The sequence below is a fragment of the Emys orbicularis genome, chromosome 1, assembly GCF_028017835.1.
Source record: "Emys orbicularis isolate rEmyOrb1 chromosome 1, rEmyOrb1.hap1, whole genome shotgun sequence".
Lineage (NCBI taxonomy): Eukaryota > Metazoa > Chordata > Testudines > Emydidae > Emys > Emys orbicularis.
Genome location: NC_088683.1, coordinates 89,846,394 through 89,868,970, shown reverse-complemented (window position 1 = coordinate 89,868,970; position 22,577 = coordinate 89,846,394). Strand labels below are relative to the sequence as shown.

Below are 22,577 nucleotides of genomic sequence, written 5' to 3'. Positions count from 1 at the left end.
GGTGTGTGTGTGAGGGGGGTGAGGATTCACCTATGGGGTTCTGCTAAGGAAGGACAGCTTTTAAGTCTGAAGCCCCGCACCAGTGGAGTCTGCCTGGAGGAGGTCCTGAATCAGTGAAACTTCCACCAGTTTGGGAACTGCTCTGCCCAATTTTGGGCCTGTGCTTGCTGGCTCCAGCATCTTCAGTGGCTTGGGCCACTGTGCCTCCATTCCAGGGTGTTTACTATTGCTGGAAACAGCAGTCTGACTTGCCTAATGGATCCCAAGGGATAAATCAAGCCCATGTTTTATGGGACTCCCACAATTTTTTTTTTTTTTTCAGGTAAAACAAATTTTTAAGCATAGCTTTGTCTGAGTGCAGAATCCTGTTCTTTTTAATCTCTGGTGCACTGAAGTCATCATTTTACTCATTTTCCCTTCGTAGCTGAATGTGCAATTCATTGATGTCTATGGAAGCCTTCATTATTGAAGGGAGTGGTTTCATTTTAGCATTCACTGTGCTTTGTCAATGACTTCATAAAATAGTGGTAATTTTTGTACTCAATTCCTATAGCACTGTACAGATAATTGTGTTGCAAATCATTAAGGCGAAAGTTTGTGATAAAATCTTTTCAGCTCTAGTGTGGTTATTTTCTTTTTTAAAATTTTTTAAAAAATCTTATGACTGCCTTTGTTCTGCAACATGCTGAGTATCAGGAATATGTAATTTCTAAATCTAAAATTCAGATGCGATCTAAAATGTAGACAAAACATATATGGCCAGATTCACCAATATACTCTAGTTGTTTTATACAACTCCAGAGACAGTGTGACACAAAACAGCTGGAAACCTGCTACCAGCTAAACCATATTTACATCTGATTTGTGTCACCAAAACAGCACACCAGTTTATCTGGCCCCAAGATGCTATATTTAAAAACATCAGTACAAAGCTGTGGAGAGTGTCTGATTTTAGCAATGTTGTTTGTCAAATATTTACTGAATTGGTTAGGCATTTTTTTAAACAGTATATTCAGGAATACTCAAGTGCAGCATTGTGTTTTAGAAAGGGCCTAGCTTTCTGCTTGGTACTGGCATACTTGTTGCCTACTTAATAATAATAATTAACAATATAATAAATAGGCACTATATGAGTGCAATGCTATCTGTCATTTAGTTATCTTGAAATACTTGGCAAAGATGAGAATGACCTTCTGGGTCAGGAGATTTTCAATGTACAGTTGTTCCCTCAAGTACATGAATAATGGGATGAAAATAAAAAACTGCTTCTGTATAAATTACATTAATACTTTGTGTACTACTGTTCATACAATAAGTTTTCTTTCTTCTAATATTGTAGCACATAAAAGGACACAGGCATCAGTGAATTCATGTTTTAATTGAAGTTGTAAGGTCTGGTTTCCACTTGCCTGATTTCTTTATAATTCTAATTAAACCATTAATGTGTTGATGTTTTCTTTTCATGTGTAACAGTTCATTTACATAGCAAGGGGAGAACAACATAGTTTGCAGCTGTAATAAAGAAGGCAAGCTATTTTTGATTTTTGTCATTCTGCTTTTTATAATTTTTGGGGGACAAATGTAAATTTTCCTAGATATAAGCAACCCTAGTAGGTGTAAACACTAAGCAGTCACCACTAGTATGAATGAGACCTCCATTCCCTCCCATGGCTTTTATTTCCTGTTGATCTCCTGGTAGCCTGTAAACTCTAGAAAAGGGTTAGAAATATTTCTCATATTGTTTATCATTGTAGTAATAATAAGTAAGTTCCATCTTCAGTTAGACCTTTGGAGATAGTGGCCAAGATTTTCAAAAGACTGAGCACCTATATCTCAGCTCCTAAATTACTCAAGAATATGAGAGCTGATGGGTACTCAGTACTTTTGAAAACCAAGCACAACTTATTTAGGTACCTTAATATGAACATAGAAGCCCAACTGTAGGCATCCATTTTGGCTCCCAAAGAAACATCCAGCTAAATATTAAATGCTATTAGAAGGGCATTTAATTAAATACACCACATAATCCAAGTTTTATTTTATCCTAAAGGTCATGGTGTATTTGAACGGATGTTGCAACGATTTGAATCGCTTTGGGTATTTATCTTGCAATTGTGTAAATGAAAGGTACAGATGAAGAAATTAACTCCCAACCTTATTTTCTTATGAAAAGATTAATTATGGTATTAATTCTTGTATGTTTACTTTGTTAGAGACGTGTTAGTGTATACTGAGAACTAAACAATTTTTTTACATGAACAAGATATCTGGATGACCATATTAATTATGTCTCAAAACTGTGAACTAGGGAGCAGAGAAGATTAGTGTCCCCACCTTTCTGCTATTACATAGAACAAACTGAGGTTATAAGGTAACTGTGTTGCCATAATACACTTACACTTCTGTAACACTTAGGGTCACAGAGGCATTTGACTTAGTCCTTCCTGACATTCTGCTTTAAAAAAAGCACTATTCAAAAATCAAGGTAATCCAGATTAAGTGGATTAAATACTGGTTAACTGACAGATCTCAAAGTAATTGTAAAAGTGGAATAATCATCCTGTGGGAGAGTTTCTAATTGGGTCCCACAGGGATTTGTTCTTGGTCCTGTTCAATATTTGTATCAATGATCTGGAAGAAAATATGAAATAATTGCTGGAAAAATTCCCACATAATGATGGAGAGAGCTCAGTTATACATATAGATCTGGACTGGCTGGTAAAGTGGGTTTATTTGAACAACATGCTTTTTACCACAGCCAAGTGCAAGTTGTATATGCAGGAGCAAAGAATGTAGGTCATAATTAATTGAGTGGAGACAATATCCTGGAATGCAGTGACACTGAAAAGGATTTAGGGATAATGGTAGGTAACCAACTGAATATGAGCCCCCAGTGTAATTCTGTAGTTTAGAGAGCAAATGTAATCCTTTGGTACATAAGCAGAGGAATATCAAGTAGGAGTAGGAAAGAAGCATTACCCCTATACATGGCATTAATGAGACCATTACTGGAATACCATGTCCAGTTCTGGTATCCACACTTCAGAAAGGATGTAGAAAAATTGGAAAGGGTTCAAAAAAAAGTTGCAAGAATAATCTGAGACATGGAAAATGTGCCTCATAGTGAGAGATTTAAGAAGCTCAATCTATTTGTTTTTGTCCAAGAGATGGTTAAGAGGTTATTTGGTTATGGTTTACAAGTACTTAAGTGGGCAAGAGATTTCTGAGAATAGATGGCGCATTAATGTATCAGAAAAAGACATAACTAGATCAGGTGGTCAGATGCTGAAGCTTTCTAAAAGAATGCTATATCAAACAGAAGTTATGGACTCAATGCAGAAATTAGAGGGTGAGATTCAATGGTATGTGTTATGGAGAAGGTCAGATTAGATCACAATGGTCCTTTCTCTTCTTAATCTCTGAATCACACCATATGGCTAAATTCTGTGCTGACATGCACCCCTGTGCAACAGCTCATTGAAATTAATAGGACTGCCTGGGATGTAAATCAGCAAAAAAAAAAAAAAATTAGTGTCTTTGATTGTTTTTTAATAATTTTGGTTATTATTTTTAATGTAAGAAAATATCTTATGGGGCATATTCTCAGCTGTGCTTCTCTTCCTTTGTTCTGCTCATGTGTCACAAAGGGAGCAAAAAATTACCACAAGCCCCTAACATGGGAGAGTTCATAGTGGGCACTGAGTCAGAAATGGCTTCTATGACACACTACCTATGACAGCTAGTGTGTTAGGGAAAGGGACAGAACATGGCTGGAGCATGGATTATCCACTGGAGGTTACTGGAATGCATGCTTGGGGACCATTAGCAGCTGGTGTGTGCTAGAACAGTCCCCAGACTACTATAACTTTTCCTGGAACTGGCAGAGAATCAGAGACCAATAACTGGCTCACTGTCAGTTTACTCTCCGGCTGCCAGCCCACTTTCCACTGGATGCAGCAGAGTCTGGCCCTACTGTTTCAAGGGTAAATTGCTTCCTTTTGTCATGAATTGCTGCACTGAAATTTATATTAGTTTGAATGTATTTACAGTTAGGGCTTTCTTAAAAAATACAACCTTCAAATATTTTCTTTGGTCCTATTCTCAGCAAACAGAAAGGGAAAGGAAATTAGAGCATTATAATTATGCAATAATTTATATTACAAAAGAAAATTAATTCAAGGCTTTTTATTATTAATGAAACTACATATCATATACTTAAACTTGAAAATCCCTTTGCTACAGTTGAATTGGTAATGATTCTCTCTCTCTCTCTGATGGAGAAAACCCATGTGGTACATTATTATTGGTCATCTGATGATTGGTCATACAGTGAAAATAAAAAGCTGTTTACAATAAGGACATTGTTTATAAGAAACAGCTACATATCTGATGCTTTATTCCCCTGAGAAAGGACAGAGGGTCTGAAATGTTGAGCTGTTGGGTTTTTTCAGGGTGCTTGTATAATTGAAATACATTGTTTGTAGAATTTAGTATCTAAGAATATAAGGTATTCCAATAAACACAAAAGGGCCTGATTCTTATCTACACTACTTCCAATTTATGCTGCTCTGGCAGCATGAAGAAGATTTAAAGTGGAATACTATATTTTTGCTCACTATACTATACTATATATTTTTGCTCATGCCCCTTGCATGACTACAGTGGTATAAACTGACTTTATTGGAAGTGAAGAATCAGACCCTAGAGACTGCACAGATTTTACATATACTGTAGGCCTGAAGATTGCTTTTCACTGCTCTGGCCCTGTAAAGCAGATTTTAAGTAGGGGTAAATTACGTTTACACTCACTTTAAGGCTTCTATACACTGCCAGAGCAAGGTAAAGGTGTTTTAGTGTAATTAAGAATCAGGCCCTATATGTATTTATCTTCCTAGAAATGTGTTATTATATCTCTCCCCTACTCCTCTTAACAGGATTCATACTTCGATGTGTGTATTTTCAGTGGTGAGTCTGTAACATTAATATTCCCTAACCCACAGGAGCATATGGGCCTCAGTCCAACATAGCACTTAAACATGTGCCTAATTTAAAGCATGTGAGTAGTTACACTGACTCCTGTGGGACTGCACAAATGCTTTAAATTAGGCACATGTTTAAGTACTTCACTGAATTGGTGCCTTGATGACCTTATTACAGCAAAGCTGAACAAAAAGCAATATGACCTGCAGTTGATATTTAGCCTTAGATTATTCTGATTATAAAAGCAGTATTAGGAACTGTAATGGGTAATTCAGAAAAATGAATTAAACAATATTTTTTCATTTTGTGTGCACTAATATTTAGCTACCATAGGGGGTGATATACACCAGCTTAAATGGAAATAAAGCATGTACTAAAAATATAGGATAAATATGCAGTATTTTCCTCACTGTCTGTGCTCAACAATGTTAATTTTTCAAAGTTGAAATATTGCTCTGTTTTCAAAAGTATTTTCTGATTTTAAAAGACATACTGAACTAGAATAGTAGTATCAGAGTAGGTTCATCAAAATGCTATTTTTATTCACAGATAATGCACCTCAGGTAGCAATTACTGCACCAGGAACTGGTAACCATAGAAACAGCTCTACAGGCCCAACACCTGACTGCTCTCCTCCATCACCAGACACTGCACTTAAAAATATAGTAAAAGTTATACGCCCTCAGGTAGGTCATCAGAATAAACTCTCTTGTTAATTGTTTCTGATTCTGTGAACAGTTGACTGTGTGTGCGTGCACATGTATGTATGCATGTACTCTGTCTCTAATAAGGACCTTTTGAATATATAAATGTAGATAATTAAAAAATGGAGAAACAGAGAGCTCCAAAACATTTTCTGAACCCAGAAAAAGATCTTGGTTATACATGGTGAAATTAAAACCTCTGGTATGATGGTCAGAGAGATGTACAATGTGTTAAAATAATTATACAACTATTTCTTGTTATAGAATTAATGACAAATAAAATCTTTGTTTAATGCTAGCGCTATATTTGGCTGCCATTCGTTTTCCTCCAAGTTTTTGTTCTCTTTTCATCCTTTTTCCAGGCCTCTTTCCCTCACTATATTTCTGTCCTCTTGATTCCATAACTTTTTGTACATTATTTATTTTACTTTCTCTTATATTATTGTTGAGTCTACATAACTTTAAACTTTTCCACATATTTCTAATTCTGTGTATAGAATAGATGAAAGGGTCTTATACCTGCTTATCACTACAGTACCTAAACATCTTCCAGTAGGGCATTAAGCAACATGACTAACATATGTCACAAGTTGTTTGTTTGTTCTCTCATCCTTTCTTCAGGAAGAAAAGCATGTGCAGTGATGTGTCTTGCTTTGGTTGTTTTAATTTTTTTTTAAGACACATGTTGCTATGTGTCTGTTACAGAAGGCAAGGTCAAAGAAATGTCTTCTATTTTGAGTAGAAGATGATGAGGTTTGTGATAATCTTTTAGTTTCTGGAGAATTCACTCCACAGGCTGGGATCAGCTCCTCCCCCCCCTCCCCCCCCAAATTCTGTCTCCCACATGAATGAGCTTTGCCCTTATTGTAGAGAATTCTGTTGTGCCAGACAGCAAAGTTGTTGAGTACAGTCTTCATCTCAGAGCTTTAGGTGGTCTATTAGCTAACCTGGGCCCAGGCAGTGCAGTGCCATGAAAATAAGGACCTAGACTTTGAACTTGATTCAGTAGTCCATGGGAAACTTGTGGAGAGAGCAGAGAGGCTGAAGACTTCATGCCAAGGTATATCATCACATTGCTATAGTCCATCTGAGAGATGACACAGACATGAATAACTGAGTCCAGGTCATCATCCACCAGGATGAAACTGAGTCTCCTAACCAACTGCTGCTATGTGAGATAAGAGTTTAGCATCAGCAAGGAATCCAAGATTATTCTTAAACTATGGACTGAACTGATCAATTGTGACTTGGTACCTTCAACCAAAGGAGATTGTACAATAGCTGCAGACTTTGCAACATGTTTTCCTCTATCCGCCAGCATCACCTTTTTTCTTGCTTGGGTTCAGCTTCAGCCAGCTGCTCTTCATGCATGAGTTGATGCCAACCAAACATTGGTCCATCTTGGTGGTAGTGGTGTGGTTGTATGTGATGAAAGATAGGTAGAGCTGTGTGTCATCTGCATATTGCTGCCACTTCAGTTGTCCTACCAATTCACCTAGTGGCTGCACACAAGGCTGGCGCTTCCACTAGGCGACCCTAGGCGGTCACCTAGGGCGGCAGGATGTAGGGGGTGGCATTTCGCTGCCCTCTGCGGAATTTCGGCAGTGAGGGGCTTCTTCGGCTCCGGGTCATCACTGGAAATTCGTCGGCGGGTCCTTCACTTGCTCCGGGACCCGCCGCCGAAGTGCCCCGAAGACCCGGAGCGGAAGGACCCCCGTCGCCGAGAACGCAGCTTCAGAGGAGGAGCTGCCGCCGATTACTGTGGAGGAGTGCTGCCGCCTAGGGCAGCAAAAACCCTGGCTTCGCTCCTGGCTGCACATAGATGTTGAAAAGAACTAGAGAGATAATTGATCCTTGTGGGACTCCATGGTGAGGATCTAGTGGTAGAGGTTCAGTTTCTCATCAGTACTCATTGGGTGCATGCCTCTAGGAATGACTCAAACCATTTTAACACATTACTCTGCACCATTGCCACCTCTCACATGAGAAGCAATATCTCCTGGCTGACAGTGTCAAATGCTGCAGATAGGTCCAGAAGGATGAGAATGGATGTCTGTCCTCCATCCATTGACAGCTGGAGATCATCTATTAGTGCCGCTATCGCAGTTTCAGTTCCATGTTCTGGCCTGAATCCAGATTGTACTATGTCTAGAATATTATCTTCTTGTCCTTTTTTGCCTTTTCCCAATTGTCTCCCCATTTTTCTATTTCTGTAGGCTCTATTTCTTTCTCTATCTCTCCCCCTCTACATCACAGTACTATTGAAGTACCTTCTTCCCTCTTAGTTGTTTTTTCTAGTAGGACGCAGGCAGACAGGCACTGGAAATACTGTTGGAACAAGTTGTTGTGTGATAGTTCATTGAAAATAGCATTTAAAAATCTGTTTTCATCATGATATTGCCAACAGATGGACCCAGAACATTGAATGGTGATGTTCTTGTGCTAGTTCATCTTGAATAGAGTTCATGGGGACTCAGGGGAGGAGTTGTTTGGAGTTAAATCAGAACCATTTACACAATCTCAGTGTATATGGTATCAGCGCTGCTCTCATCCTTCTGCAGAAGAAAAGGGACTATGGTCAGAACTTCACCATTCTTGTTAGAATAGACAGTCAAAATAACTTTAACATGACATTTAGCCACCCTTTTTGCTATGTAGAACACTTCAGTAGTGGGAAGTATGTAACCTATTGGTCAGTGTGTATTTATGTATCTGCCTCTGTGCCCAATCCATCGTGGAGATGGATCTGTTACAGCGCTCAGGTCCCCTTTCTCTTTTCTTTCCCCTATCTGCATTAGATCCCTATCTGCTATGTCCCCCCACCCTTCCTTTATCTTTCCATTTAGCTAATCTCCTCCCAACAAAACCCTTCCCTAAGAATTTTTCAAAAAGAAATTGTGGAACAAACATTATGTTTGCAAAACATCACTGTTAATTCTGGTTATATGTTTACTCCCTTTCCCCTGCCCTTTGTCTGTCTTGTCTCTGAAGATTGCAAGCTGTTTTGAGCAGGGACTATTACTCTGACTGTACAGTGCGTGCTTAGTACAATGGGGCCCTAATCTTGGTTGGCCTCTAGGCACTATCATAATACAAATAAACAATAATGATAATATATAATACACACAGATTAATTCATTTTAGGAGTATATTTTGTTCCCTGCTAGGGCTCCTTTACACCATTCTGACAGAGTAGAGAGGTTTTAAGGGGAACAGAAATAGCCTGCAGGGAACAGCCCCAGCACAAGAGTGGACTAAACTGCTATGCCACTTTTTTCCTCTTCTCTATCCAGCATAGGGACATAACAGGGGAGTGCCTGGATGGGGCGGCGAGTGCCAGAATGTAAAGCTCTCTGGCTGTTTTGGGCTATCAAGCTCCCCCAGCCCCGGCACTCAGAGCTGCTTTGTCCTTTTGCAAAGGCATACATCCGCCTCTGTCCTCTAGGAGCCCACTTTGCCACCTCCCCACCCAATCCCTTCTGGATCCTCACTTCTTTTATATTCCACTGCCTTCCCGAGTCCTCCATTCCCTCTAAAATCCCCCCCCTCCTTTAAGGCTCTTTTATTTCTGTTAGACTCCAGGCTACAGACAGCCTCCCTACGCAGAAAGTTAAGAAGCTGCCTCTGATATGTGTAGGCAGCAGAAGACAGCCCCCCACGGATTCCTTTGCCTGCAGACCCAGGTGCTGTGGAGGCCCTGATTTTCCTCTGAATCAAGCTTTTCTGGTTTTCCAATTTTCACCATAATCAATAGGCTTATGCCCATTGATGTCTAGAACATTCTTTGAAATTGATTCAAAGTTATCATGTTACATACAAACAAACAGAAAAATGGTATGAAGTTCAGCATATGACTGAGTGAAGATGAGAGCTGTGATTTTTTTCCCCATCTTATTCAGACAAATTCTGCCATGGTCTAACTCCATCAAGAATTACTTTGATGATTAAACTTTAGCCTGGAAAAGGAAGTACAGCTCCCGTTCATGAGTTATGCTTCTATGAAACACCAAGCTGTCACTCTGGAGTGTTCCCCTCAGTCTGGAGTTACTCACAGTCCTTTGTGCTGAAAGGAATGATTGGAAACATTTTGTATAAAATGCCATGTGACATCAGAGTTTTGAATATGAATGTTTCATATTTGTGTGTTTCATAGCACATAATTGCTGGTTTCCAAACACTAGCAGCGTGATTCTGTAAATGAACAAAGTCCCACTTTTGGAAACTGCCATAACATAGCTTTTCGTTTTGTCTGCTTGATTTTATTTGAACCCCTTATTCTTTTATTTTCAACTTTGGTTTTGTTAGAGTGATAGGAGCTCATTTACACTGAGCCCCCCTTACACTACTCTGGTAGTGTAAGAGTCCCTTAAAATGTAAATTACATTTATGCCCACTTTAAGACTTTCTAATATTGGCAGAGTGGTGTAAAGGGGCTCTGTTTAGACTATGATTTAAAGGTGTGTTGTTAGATTGTGAAAGATAGCTTGATCTAAGTAACACCTTCTAAAACTCTAGAGTCCCTTTTGAGCTTTATTTTGACCACTTACCATGTAACTAAAGTACATCTTGCCTTGTCTGCACTAGAGCTGTAGAAGGTGTTAGTTAGATTGATATACCTTTAAATCGTAGTCTAACAGAAACCTAAATGAGACTAAGCCCACATGTAAAGTCTTATGTGCATTAGTCAGCACACTGAACAAAGTACTCTGGATTTACAACAAGTCATTTGTTAATCAGCATTTGAATAGAGGTATGTCTACACTACAATTAGACACCTCTGGCTAGCCATTGCCAGCTGCCTCCCAGGCTCTTGGGGCTTGGGCCGCGGGGCTGTTTAAGAGCAGTGTAGCCTTGCAGGCTTGTACCACAGCCGGAGCTCTGGGACCCTGCAGCTCGAGCACTGAGAGCTTGAGTCAGCACTAGCCAGCTGTGGGTTTTTAAATGCCGTGTAGACATACCCTAGGTGAGCCACATTCTCTTGTAATGATGTCTCTATAATGTTCCAAGACACAGATGTAAGGATCAACCATCTCAGCATCTCCTTTTGTGAAATTTTTTTTTTCTTGGCCTAGCCATTTACTTATGGAGTCTTGGGCAATAATCATGAATTTCAATTCTGAACTCTCAGAGAAACCTTTTAAAATTCTTCATTTATTAATTATAATGTATTGACTGCTTTTTCTCTTCATATCTTGCTAAGATGGGTTTCACGTGGCTACCTGCAGTTTTGGTTTTTGGTGTCCAAAGTGTGGACTATTTAAAAATGTCTCATTATCTTCCGTGAATAAATGCTCATTTCATTTTATGTGAACAAGACTGTCCCTTGACATTGTCGTAAGTGATCTGGTATTCAATGAGTGGGTTTTTTGTTTGTTTTTTGAGGGGGATGGGAGGGTGGAATGAATTTCAGTATTTGTGACAGGTCACATTTGGATGCAGGGTGTTTTTATCCATCTGAATATTACTGGCTAAAATGGCCTTCCTCTCACAGTTGCTGTTTATATTGCTCAACTCCCAAATGACCTCCTAGAAGAATTCTTTTTAACATCTGTTCCACTGATTTTGGAAGTACTGTATTTAAAAGAATGGTAATCTCATACACTAGCAGCACATGGTGAACAAGTCTGAGTGCCAGCCATGGTCCGTCACAGCTGGCAGGGCTAGGAGCAAAGTGGAGGTAGTTTAGCTCTTTAGAGGAGAGAGCAAATTATTTCAATCGTTGTAGAGCCTCTCTGGCTGACACAATGAGTGGCACTGATTTACATTTGCAGAGGAAATTGGATCCAAATGTTGTACAGGTAGATGTGAGAGATTCTTCCCCACTCACACAAGCATGCTGTAGAAAGGTCTTTAAAAATGGCCATGGGTAAGCAAAAGAGACATTAGTATCCCAGACGACCATTTTCCCTCAAAAAATATGGCTAAAGACTAAGGACTTGATCATGCTTTATGACACTGCACATATTACCATGTATTCTGGGAAATGACTTACCATGCTTTTCCATCAATATGTGGTAAGCCATTTTGAAGATGCAGCAATTATCATTAATCTGTGTTACAGTATAGCTTAGAGGTCCAAACTGAAACCAGAGTCCCATAGAGCTATGTGATAGAAGAAAGGAACTATTATTTACCCTATTTTACAGATTGGAAACTGAGGCTCAGAGAGATTAAGTGACTTGTCTAATGTCACACAAGTAGTCTGTGGTAGAGCATATGACACTACCAACATCTCAGCTGAAACAGTATGGGTTGTATCTGAAAGATTTTTTGACATGTTAGCAGCCAGCTTCACAATTTTATTAACAGATAAACCACAAAGATCAATGTCACTATCTCCCAGCACCTCAAAAATTCCTAGTAAATGTGTAATCTAGCTATGATTTTTTTTCTATTTGTCTGACATTGAGTCGGGATTACTTGCAGGCAAAACTGCTGCAGAGAAAACTGGTGTTTACATTTAAATTTTTTGCTTGTTTCTTGCACTTTTTAAAAAAAATAACATAATTTGTTAGATACTGCTCTGTTGCCGCAGGCTGGTCATCCCATTCTCAGCATTACTCATCTCCACTGATTTCAACTTCCTTTAAGAGATTGACCAAAAATCATAACAGAATAGCAGGGAACAGATAAGAAAGCTTTGTGAAATATCCAGTGGAACAGCACTACATGTGTGGAAATATTCTACTGCCAGAAGATCCATTTTCATAGCATTTCATATCACAAGAAAGAAAGAAAGATATCTACAAAGGGCCAAGTTCTGTGAGATTCCCATTAAAGTCAAGGTACTTAGCACCTTGCAAGATAGACCCAAAGCCTAGGCATGGATTTAGGGTACATCTCCACTGGAATAAAAGACCCACAGCTGGCCCAGTTCAGCTGACTTGGGCTTGCGGGCCTAAAAATTGCAGTGTCACATTCAGGCTCAGGCTGGAGCCTGGGCTCTGGGACTCTTCTCCTCACAGGGTCCCAAAGATCGAGCTCCAACCCAAACCCAAGCATCTACACTGCAATTTTACAGCTCCAGAGCCTGAGTCAGCTGAGTGTTTAATTGCTATAGACATAGCCTTAGTTCCTGATTCTCAGACAGTCGTATATGTTTATGTGGAATTATTTTTAAACCTAAAGTGTTTACCCAAATCTACTGGGAATAGTTCAAAACCTTCCTTATGCTAGTAATACTGAAAGCAAGAACGCTTTCTGAAATAGTCAAAAAAGAAATAACAGGTATGCTATTAATGTCTATTTAAAAAGCTAACAATTCGCATACATATGATTGCAAGTAGAACAAAAAAAACCTTCCGTGGTATTCCAAAAATATGTATACGAGTCATACGTGTTTAGAAATAAAAGTATACTTTATAATATAATTAGTGGGGAGAAGGCTGATAATATCTCCAGAGCAGAATATTTAGAAATCCTTGTTTAGATACTCAGTGACTACTTAACACCATTAACTAAAATATTATTAATTGTGCATATTGTAATAGACCTTATCTTTTGACAACTCATTACAAAACATTATTCCAATTAGATGATTTTAATTAGAGCTGAGCAAATATGAAAATAAAAACATCTGTTCAATACACAGTAGTGATGAAAAAAGAAAACAAGCTGTTTGAGTGCATTAAAGCTTTGATCCATCCTTGGTTCAGCAAGGAACTTAAGCACGTACCTAAATTTAAGCAAGTCAGTAATCCTCACTATTAGTAGTGATCTGTTTACAGAATATTGCTTCTAAATAATACTTTCCTCTTGTTGAAGCTGAATTGCCTCTCCGGAGCTATCCTGTAGTTTTAGTTTTCTAATTCAATGTGTACATAAGAGTCAGTTATTCATATCTCTACAGTATATAGGCCCAAGCTTGTGCGGTACTGAGCATCCTCAACTTTTTGGAGTCTGATACTTGAGGATCAGGCTTGTTATAGGTAAATGGTTGAACAGTGGATCACAGAATATGTAAAAGCCTCAATGAATAATTCAGTAAACATTTTTCAGTGAGTATAGTGCATATAAAGTTTGTGAATGAATATGGCACTTTCCATAATCTCAGAGGCTAAAGATCCACTGTTAATCCTAATCCCATCCTTTACAAAGGAACCAATATCCACAAAAATGCAACACCTTTAGTGCATCAGAACAAAGTGGGTGTTGCCGGAGGTATAGATAGTACAACCTAGTGGTTGGAGCCAGGAGTCTATCTTAGTGGTCAGAACAGCACCAAAAGGAAGAGCCAAAGGTATGGCCAGGAGGCAAAGCAGTGGTCAGAGCCAGGAGTTCAGACATAGGCAGGGACTAGGGCTGGAGCAGAATTAGCAAGAATCAGAACAAGGGCCAGCCAGGAAGCAGGCCTAGTACAGATATAAACGTGGACTACATAGAACAGTCAGTGTGCTGCTGTTGCTACAAGGTTTAAATGATGATCTGTTGGCTCTTCTGACCAACTGGGGAGCACAGTCACTTAGAGAGCGTTTACTGGGCCCAGCTGAGCTCATTGGGTTGCCAGGTACCTGGCAGTAGGTTGCACCTCAGAACTCATTGCTGCTCGCTGGCTGAAATTAAAAAATGAGAATTGGGGGCCAAGGAAGAGGAGAGAAGCATCATTCGTACCCTACTTCACTCCCAACCACTCGTGTCAAACAAAGTGGTGGTCTGAGCAGGGCCGGCACCAGCGAAGGAAGCAGGCGCCTGGGGCGGCCAATAGAAAGGGGCAGCAGTCCGTCTGTTGTTGGGGCAGCACATCCGGGTCTTCGGCGGCGGGTCCTTCAGTGCTTCGCTTCCTCTTCGGCGGCACTTAGGTGGCGGGTCCTTCAATCGGAGCCAGCCCTGGGTCTGAGATAAAGCAGGGGAGGAGGGAAGAACAGCACAGGTTGATTGCTGACACTTGCTTACCTCATCCAGCAGAGGAGTCAGGGAGAGGAGGTAGGATAACAAAGAGAAGAGGCACTGTGAATGCAAAAGAGCAGAAAGCACCGTGGATGCACAATGCACACAAAAATACACAAAGGGACAATGGCAGCTGTGCCATCGTTGTGTGTGTCAATAACTTTCAGATGTCCAAGGAAGTATGCTAACACACTGTCAGGCCATCCTGAGGACTGAGGACGTGTGGACCAGCTGACTGAGCAGCATGCAGGAGGTCACACTGTATTAATTCAGAATCTCTTTAGTAGAAACAGAACTTACTAGGAATCTTTTGATTAGCAATAAAATTAAATAAATTTAGTTTGAGTTTATTGCCCTTATAGTAGAGAATAATTTATGGTTAAAGTAATGCAAACATTTATTTATCCTTCTTTCATTTTTTAAATTCCCATGATGTTATGAGGTCTCTCTTGTAGCTTCTTGGGACATATTTGCTGCTAAATACAGTATAATTACTGCCTGCTGCTCTGAATTAAGATATTAGGCGGCAAAAAAATCAAGATTATCAGTATGAATGCTGAAACTTGCTGCATTTTTATCTTTAATTTTTGTCATATTTATAATTTGAGATAAGGTTATATGAAATTGTAATATCCATAGCCATGAAAACATTAATGTAGATAATTAAAAAGACAGTGTTTCTTCTACTTGTTCATTTATTTTGATGTGTGAAGAACTAGTTATCTTGGAAGACTGGTAATAGGACAATCAAGTCTTTTCAACTCTAGGTTACTAGTTTGAATCAAACTCAGTTCAGTAGTGACTAAACGTTGTTGCCATCTGATGACTATTTGATGCTCTCAGTCCAGATCCTGATAAGCAGATGTACAATTAATACACAGCTCGCACTCTGTTGCTGCTAATCTCAGTAATTAGGTGAGAATGAAACAGGCATGTTGAAGCTTCCAGGTCAAAATTGAGGTTCATGGGAAGGCACAGGTGTGAAGCCTGAACCATCACTGTCTATGTTGTACCTGTTCTTTGGATAAACAGGGGTATTTTCTAGCTTCTGTGGTAATTCTGCACCTTTCATGAGCAAAAATTTCATTTTCTGATTATTTACTTTGTATTTAAATGGCAAGATTTACAATCTACCACTTTTCTCTATTTTTCATCTTACAAAATGCACATCTTTTTATAATGTAAGGAAATATGTGACTGCTATTTAAATAGATGAGTTGAGAAACCATTACGCCTAGAATACTTGCCTCTTCCAAGGGATCATAAACCTATAGATGGCTCTAAACTGAGAAGGGAGAACCAAGTTAGATATCTGAATTTGTAGTTGTTCTGTGTTGCTATTTTTTAGCATGTGAAATGTTGTGGGTCAAAAAGATACAGAAAATTGACTTGCAATGACATTGTTTCATTTTGGACTGCTGTCTTTATCAAGATTGTGATGTGGTACATATGAAAAGGGGTGTCTAGACTTTCATTGTTTCTCCACCACTGGCAATTTATAAATGAAAAAATACTTCTTTTAAAAGATATACTTTAGTTCACACAGGAACTAATTCAGGGAAGTCCTATGGACTGTGTTATTCAGACTTTCCCCTGAGACCATGCCTCATGACTCCAATATTTTGATCCTAAGCTCCTGCAGAGAAATATTACAGAGGATCTCAGTTTTCTCATAAAGAGAAATTTTGGCAGTTCTTAATCGCAGCAGATAAGGCTACCCTGTCAATTTTCATTCTCAGTACTTCTGCTGTGACTTAACTTTGTACTAGGTAGATTTGTACTTCTAGCCGCAATTAGCAAATATTAATGAACTATTAGCAGATTGTAATAGCTTGACGTTTTCTAGGACCCTGGATAAGAATCCTCTATTGTGCCACTATACTAATTGCTGCATGCTGGCAGGCGGTTCTTGTTAGCTCCAATCAGTATATAACACTTTTGTACTGGTGACCCCTTTCACACAGCAAGCCTCTGAGTGCGACCCCCCCTTATACATTAAAAACACTTTTAAATATATTTAACACCAGTATTAATGCTGGAGGCCAAGCGGGGTTTGGGGTGGAGGCTTACAGCTCATGACCCCCCATGTAATAACCTCGCGACCCCCTGAGGGGTCCCGACCCCCAGTTTGAGAACCCCTGATATAACAGAATTAGACTGTCTGCCTGCCACTCTAGGGAAAAGGGAATTAGAGGCTGAGATAGAGAAGGTTCTGCAGAAGAACCCTAGGATTAGAAACAAATCTTGTTAGGTTTAGGTTTAGTTGATTTAAAGAATAATGTCAAAGCCCAGGAAGAGGGTAAACTTGAGCTGTGTGTGTGTAGACTATATTCAAAGCAGAGTAGGAATGTTACCTGCTTACCCATCTGTTAGTATGTTAGGTGGATTTGCAATCCCAATGTTCTGCGTGCACAGGAATATTGAAGGAGTTCCAAAAATCAGTCCTTTGTGTGGCTGTACTGAAAGACTCCTAGCTTAGATCTAAGTGCTCAGGCATCTTTGCCACAGTAGGGTGAAAGCACCTACAGAGAGACTACTGAGGCTATAGCTACTATCCAGCTGCAGGTTAGGCCACCTTATGAAAGTAATCAGATTTATTATTAAATGGTTATTTAAAGCAGCAAAAAGTGTTCCCTAAAACCAGGAAAGCATCACCTGTGGTTCCCTGCCATGCGGCTGTGCCCATCCTTCCCCAACAGTTGTATAATGTGACCAAAAGGGAACCCTTCTGGCCTACTGTAATATCCCCCCTCTCCCCTTTCCCATACCCTTCCTTTGCCAATTGGGATTAATGATTGTGGGCCCTTAGTATCAGTGTGTGGGGAATTTAGGATGAGGACAAATACTAGGATCAGCAAGAGATCACTTCTTATCAGGTAAATCCTGGAGACTTAGGGTACGTCTATACTTACCTCCGGGTTCGGCGGTAAGCAATCGATCTTCTGGGATCGATTTATCGCGTCTTGTCTAGACGCGATAAATCGATCCCGGAAGTGCTCGCCGTCGACGCCGGTACTTCTGCTCCACGAGAGGAGTACGCGGAGTCGACGGGGGAGCCTGCCTGCCGCGTGTGGACCCGCGGTAAGTACCTTGTAGTTTGAACTAAGGTACTTCGACTTCAGCTACGTTATTCACATAGCTGAAGTTGCGTATCTTAGTTCGAACTGGGGGGTTAGTGTGGACCAGCCCTTAGTTGTGCAAAACACTTAAGTGCACGCACCCATCCCTTTGAAATTAATAGAATAGTTTTTCAAAGATTTGTGCATGAGTTTTGCGCTGAAACCTTCAAAGAAAAGCCACTGTAGTGTATGTTCTTCTAGACTAATACGTGGTAAATCAGCTGAGCAGTAACAGGCTAGCTGGTGGCAGTGTGGTGAATCTGCTGCTGCTCTTCTGACTGGCAACTGATATAGGACAGCCAGGAGGGCAAGGTTCCATGGCAGCTAGGAGGATGACTAGAGGCCTGGAAGAACAAAGATGGAGGTGGCTGCTCAGGGTGACTGAGTTGGAGTTTCCAGAGCTGCCTATGTGGGGTTGGCAGGGCCGACGCTTCCACTAGGCGACCCTAGGCGGTCGCCTAGGGTGGCAGGATTTGAGGGGTGGAAATTCGGTGGCGGGGGGTCCTTCCGCTCCAGATCCTCGGTGGAAATTCGGTGGCGGGTCCTTCACTCACTCTGGGACCCGCCGCCGAAGTGCCCCGAACATGTGGAGCGGAAGGACCCCCGCCGCCAAAGATCCCAGGCCCGCTGAATGCTCAGAGGAGGAGCGCTGCTGCCTAGGGCGGCAAAAACCCTGGTGCCGCTCCTGGGGGTTGGGCCTGTCTCAGTTTAAGAGTAACTAGAGTCCTGTATCTCATGTGAATAAACCAATTACACCAGACATAACTCCATGACATCAGTTTCTCTCAACAGAAGAAACTGACCTACTGCAAGGCCCCCAAATCAACCCCTGGTTGGACACGGGGCAAGAATATTTATCTGATGGATGAGAAACCTTCTTGCAACATATCCCTTTTAAACATAATTATGTCACTGGTGAATCTTATTTTAGCAAAAATAAATGGTGCACTTTTGTTGTATTTTTGTCCAGATCAGTAGTTTGGCTAAGACCCATACCATACCAGTACCAGCTATTTGATGCGGGAGTCTGTCCCCCTTCATGAAAATCTTCACGGCAATTAGTAGTCCTAGGAATGAGCCTTGCAAGCCATAAATTATTTTTTGGATTATTAAAGAAGTTAATTCCCCTCCAAAGACTGCAAACGAGTCCCAACTGGGTGCCTGTCCTTACCTACTCAACTTTTTCAGTTTTAACAGGACACAGTCAATTAATATTATGCCCAAAATTTTGCTATTGCACAAGAAAACTTTTACAAAACCTGAGCCAAATTACGTTTCAAGATTTTTTTTTTTAACATTCCAGTGGAAACAGTTGCTTTTTTGCAAAATACATTCTGTTTTCTGTATTTGTAATACAAACATTTCAATATTAATAACATCAAAATGAAATGGGCCATAAACAAAAGTGAAAATTACTTCATTGGGCTAGATTGTACTTTAGCATTTTGTGCTGAGTAAGGGGTCTGAGTAGCTACATGGCCTCAGGAAGAGCCATTGTTTCCTAGGGATAATCATCTGCTACTGGCCCTCACCAGGAGCAGATTCTTTTCTTCAGATGATCTCTACATATGCTGTGCTACCCTGGCATGTTGAGAGGCTAACCAAAGCTCCAGCTCCATTTTTGTACTTTCAGTTTTAATAATATAGAGTATTATGAAAATAGGGGAAGGAATGAGTGTTTCCAATATACGGCTTTTAAGCTGACATTGTCTCTTTAGTTCTAAATAAGCTTTTAAAACTTTGAGAGTCTTTGACTAATTAAGATCAGCCTTGCCTGTATGAATAAACATCAGAGGGGCTGCCTGACCATGCTGAGTGGAATTTATTTACTATTATTACTGGTTTGCTACTTTCTAGACATCAGTGAGATAGATCTAAATGTTTTGCAGAGCAAAAGTTCAGAGCCAGCTATCTAGCTGCTGAAAGGAGTGCACCTCTGTGTTTTAAAAAAGGATTACAATTAATATAGGCAAACCTGTAGAGAAGCATGTTATCTTCCTAAGGAAAAATGTATTCTGTGATTAAGGTGACAAGTATGCAAAACTGCTGTTCAGATTTTGGAGAAAAAGTTGGATCTAAGTCACCACAGCTTGTCTTGTCTTTGGCTAAATAAAATTTTTAGGAAGAGATGAACTCCAATTATGTGGGGGTGAATGTCAAATAATGAAGATGCGGGAAATAATCTAATGTCTGGGGTTACATTAGTTACACTTTGCACTCTTATTTTTTCAGCCCAAACAGAGAACATCAATAGTATCTTCTCTGGAATTTCACCGACTAAATCACAGCCATGACTATTTTGAAATCAACTCATCCATTGGATATGCAAGCTTTACTTCCAGTCCTTCAATCAGTCCAGCTAATTTTTCCATTGGATCAATTGAAGAGAATGAACTTTCAGGTACGAAAACAAATAATTTCTTATGAAGCTAGGGAAAGGAGAGGCATTGGATACTAAATCAATTGAGCAAGATTTCAGTTTTGTACTTGGAAAGGTTTTCATGAGAAAATAGAATATAGCTTGTTAATGTTCCATATAATTTTAAGAGAGTACAAATTGGCAATATTTGTACTGAATTTTTTTTCACAAAAGAAGAGTGATGCAGCATCTAGGTTTGACTGGTGGGGGGTGGGGAGAAAGTTTGACTGTGAAAGGGCGAACCTGTGTCTGACACTTTTCATGCAACTCTACAAGTGATCTCACAAAACCCTGCCACTATGATTAAAATATATTAGCTTTTCCTGGATTTTGTTTTTAATAAGCCTAGATTCTTTTTACATAATTGCAGAAAGCATTGGTATTATATGTGTGGAAAATACATTTAAGGTTTACAATTTCTGTTTGCATTGGAATACTCTGGTTCCAGAATATGAACTTTAGGTTAAGGGGAAATAAATTGAATTAGAAATGATAAATTTGCCTCAATAAAGATGGTGAAAGGAAGGCAAATTTCTTATTTCTACTATTGCAATAGAGTAATACTTCATTCTGTTTTAAATATACTGTAGAGAGGTTTGTTATATATAATGTTATTCCATAAACAAAATCTTTATTTAAAAGGGATTGAGGTTGGTTAAGTGTGAGATCGCCCTTCCTCCCAATGCAAAACCTAAGAAGCAAAGAAACGCCAAGTTATGGGATGTTTCTTAACTGTACACCAATGCCCGCAGAGCACATTTACACTGATAGTGACAGACTCTGTGTTATCATAAGGAACTTCCTTCTGCTTCTAACTGATAAGGAATCACACTACAGGCAGCACATTAATCTCCCTTGCAAGACCCTAATTATAAGTTCATGCTTCCCCCACAAACACATATCCATTCTAAATATTTTCTTATGTTACTGAAACTGTGATTAAGGTTTCACATTATACTGTGAAGACATTTTGAGTAGGGGGATGTTGTTAATATAATGGAAAGGATATGAACAAACAATCATTAAAAACTTTCTTTATCGCAACCTAATTCATTCAAATGTACATTTAATGATAGCTGACAATGAGTTGTTGTAATAAGAAAAGTTTGAAAGATAGGAAGCCAGACACTTGTTAGTAAATGGAGGTTAAAAAAAAAAAAGGTCAGATACAGGACATTTAAAGGTCCCATTTTTAAATCAGTTTCAATTAACTCATAAACTAAATAACGATTCTGTTGAAAATCCCTAGGGAACTGAATCTTTACTCATAGATTGTGTTGTAAATTACACTATATTTTCATACAAAACAAAGGGGTTGAATCCTTGCTTTAAGTTAAAAGTTGAACCCATTTTTAATATGTACAGCTGCTACCCTATCTCAAAAGTGTACTTAACATGCAATTATTTTTGTCTTACACCTATTCTGTGCATATTATATCAAAGTAGCAGATACTGACAGGTTAGCTTAACAATATAACTGAAACAGTGTACTGTGTTTTAGGTTTAAAAAAAACAACTACCACCATCACTCTGCTTGAGCTAGGAGTAGAATTTTAAATAATTTCATACACAAATTCTTACATCAGGAACACTTTCAATTAAACTAAAAATTGTTTTACTTTGTACTGACTAAAAAGAGAACAATACTTGGAAATGTAAATGTATTGGGGAAAATCTTTCTGATAAATGATCTACTTTCCCTATTAATTGGAAGTGCTTATTGTAAAGTCTTATTGTAGTTGAGTATTGTATAACTCATTTTTATAAGCTTCTTTTGTTTTAGACATATATCTGCCTCTGCTAATATACATAATTTAAAATCTTTGTGGTTTAAACTGTCTTTCACTTTACTAGCTTTTATAAAAGTGCATATCTTAAAATTACATTTTGGTTTAGTTAAGTATATTGGAATGTGGGAATATAACTAATATATAACAAACTGTCAATATTAAATAATAAAAATATACTGACTTCTAAAGGGAAAATGGTATGAGTCAAACAACTCCAAGATTTAAAAGCACAACAGTATTTGGAACACTATTAGTTTTGAAGTTGCACATCAGCCTATCACTCCAAAGTATCATAACTACTGTAACTGAAGGTCCATCATACTACAGGATGCAATATTGATACATTTCCATGTCCAATATTTTGTTGTTATATTTTTCTATTTCAGAACTAATTTAAGAATTTGTTGTTCTCAACTCATAGCAATAGTAAGAAAATGAAATTCTTTCCGTTTCCACCAACAGTTGTAACAGAATGAGAGATTCAGTCAAACGCCATTGCTGAACACTAATGGCATATAATTTATGTCTTTGCTAAGGAAACTCACACTTTGGTGAATTTACATGAATTGTTAACAGGGCCATTTGGTCACCAGTTGATCTGAAACACAAAAATAGCTTTTTATAACTGCAGGTGATGAGCTTTTGATTTAGTGTATGGCACATCTAGAATGATGCAGCA

The 22,577-nt window shown here is 39.1% G+C and overlaps 1 protein-coding gene across 4 annotated transcripts in view; it reads left to right on the top strand.

Moving 5' to 3' along the window:
- Nucleotides 1-22,577, top strand: part of ANKS1B (ankyrin repeat and sterile alpha motif domain containing 1B) — a 753,819-nt gene that overhangs the window by 315,117 nt on the left and 416,125 nt on the right. For all 4 annotated transcript variants that reach the window (XM_065423481.1, XM_065423480.1, XM_065423479.1 and 1 more), the window contains exons 11-12: nucleotides 5,530-5,666; nucleotides 19,922-20,090. In XM_065423481.1, coding sequence (XP_065279553.1) covers nucleotides 5,530-5,666; nucleotides 19,922-20,090 — 306 coding nt within the window. The remainder of the gene's footprint in view (nucleotides 1-5,529; nucleotides 5,667-19,921; nucleotides 20,091-22,577) is intronic.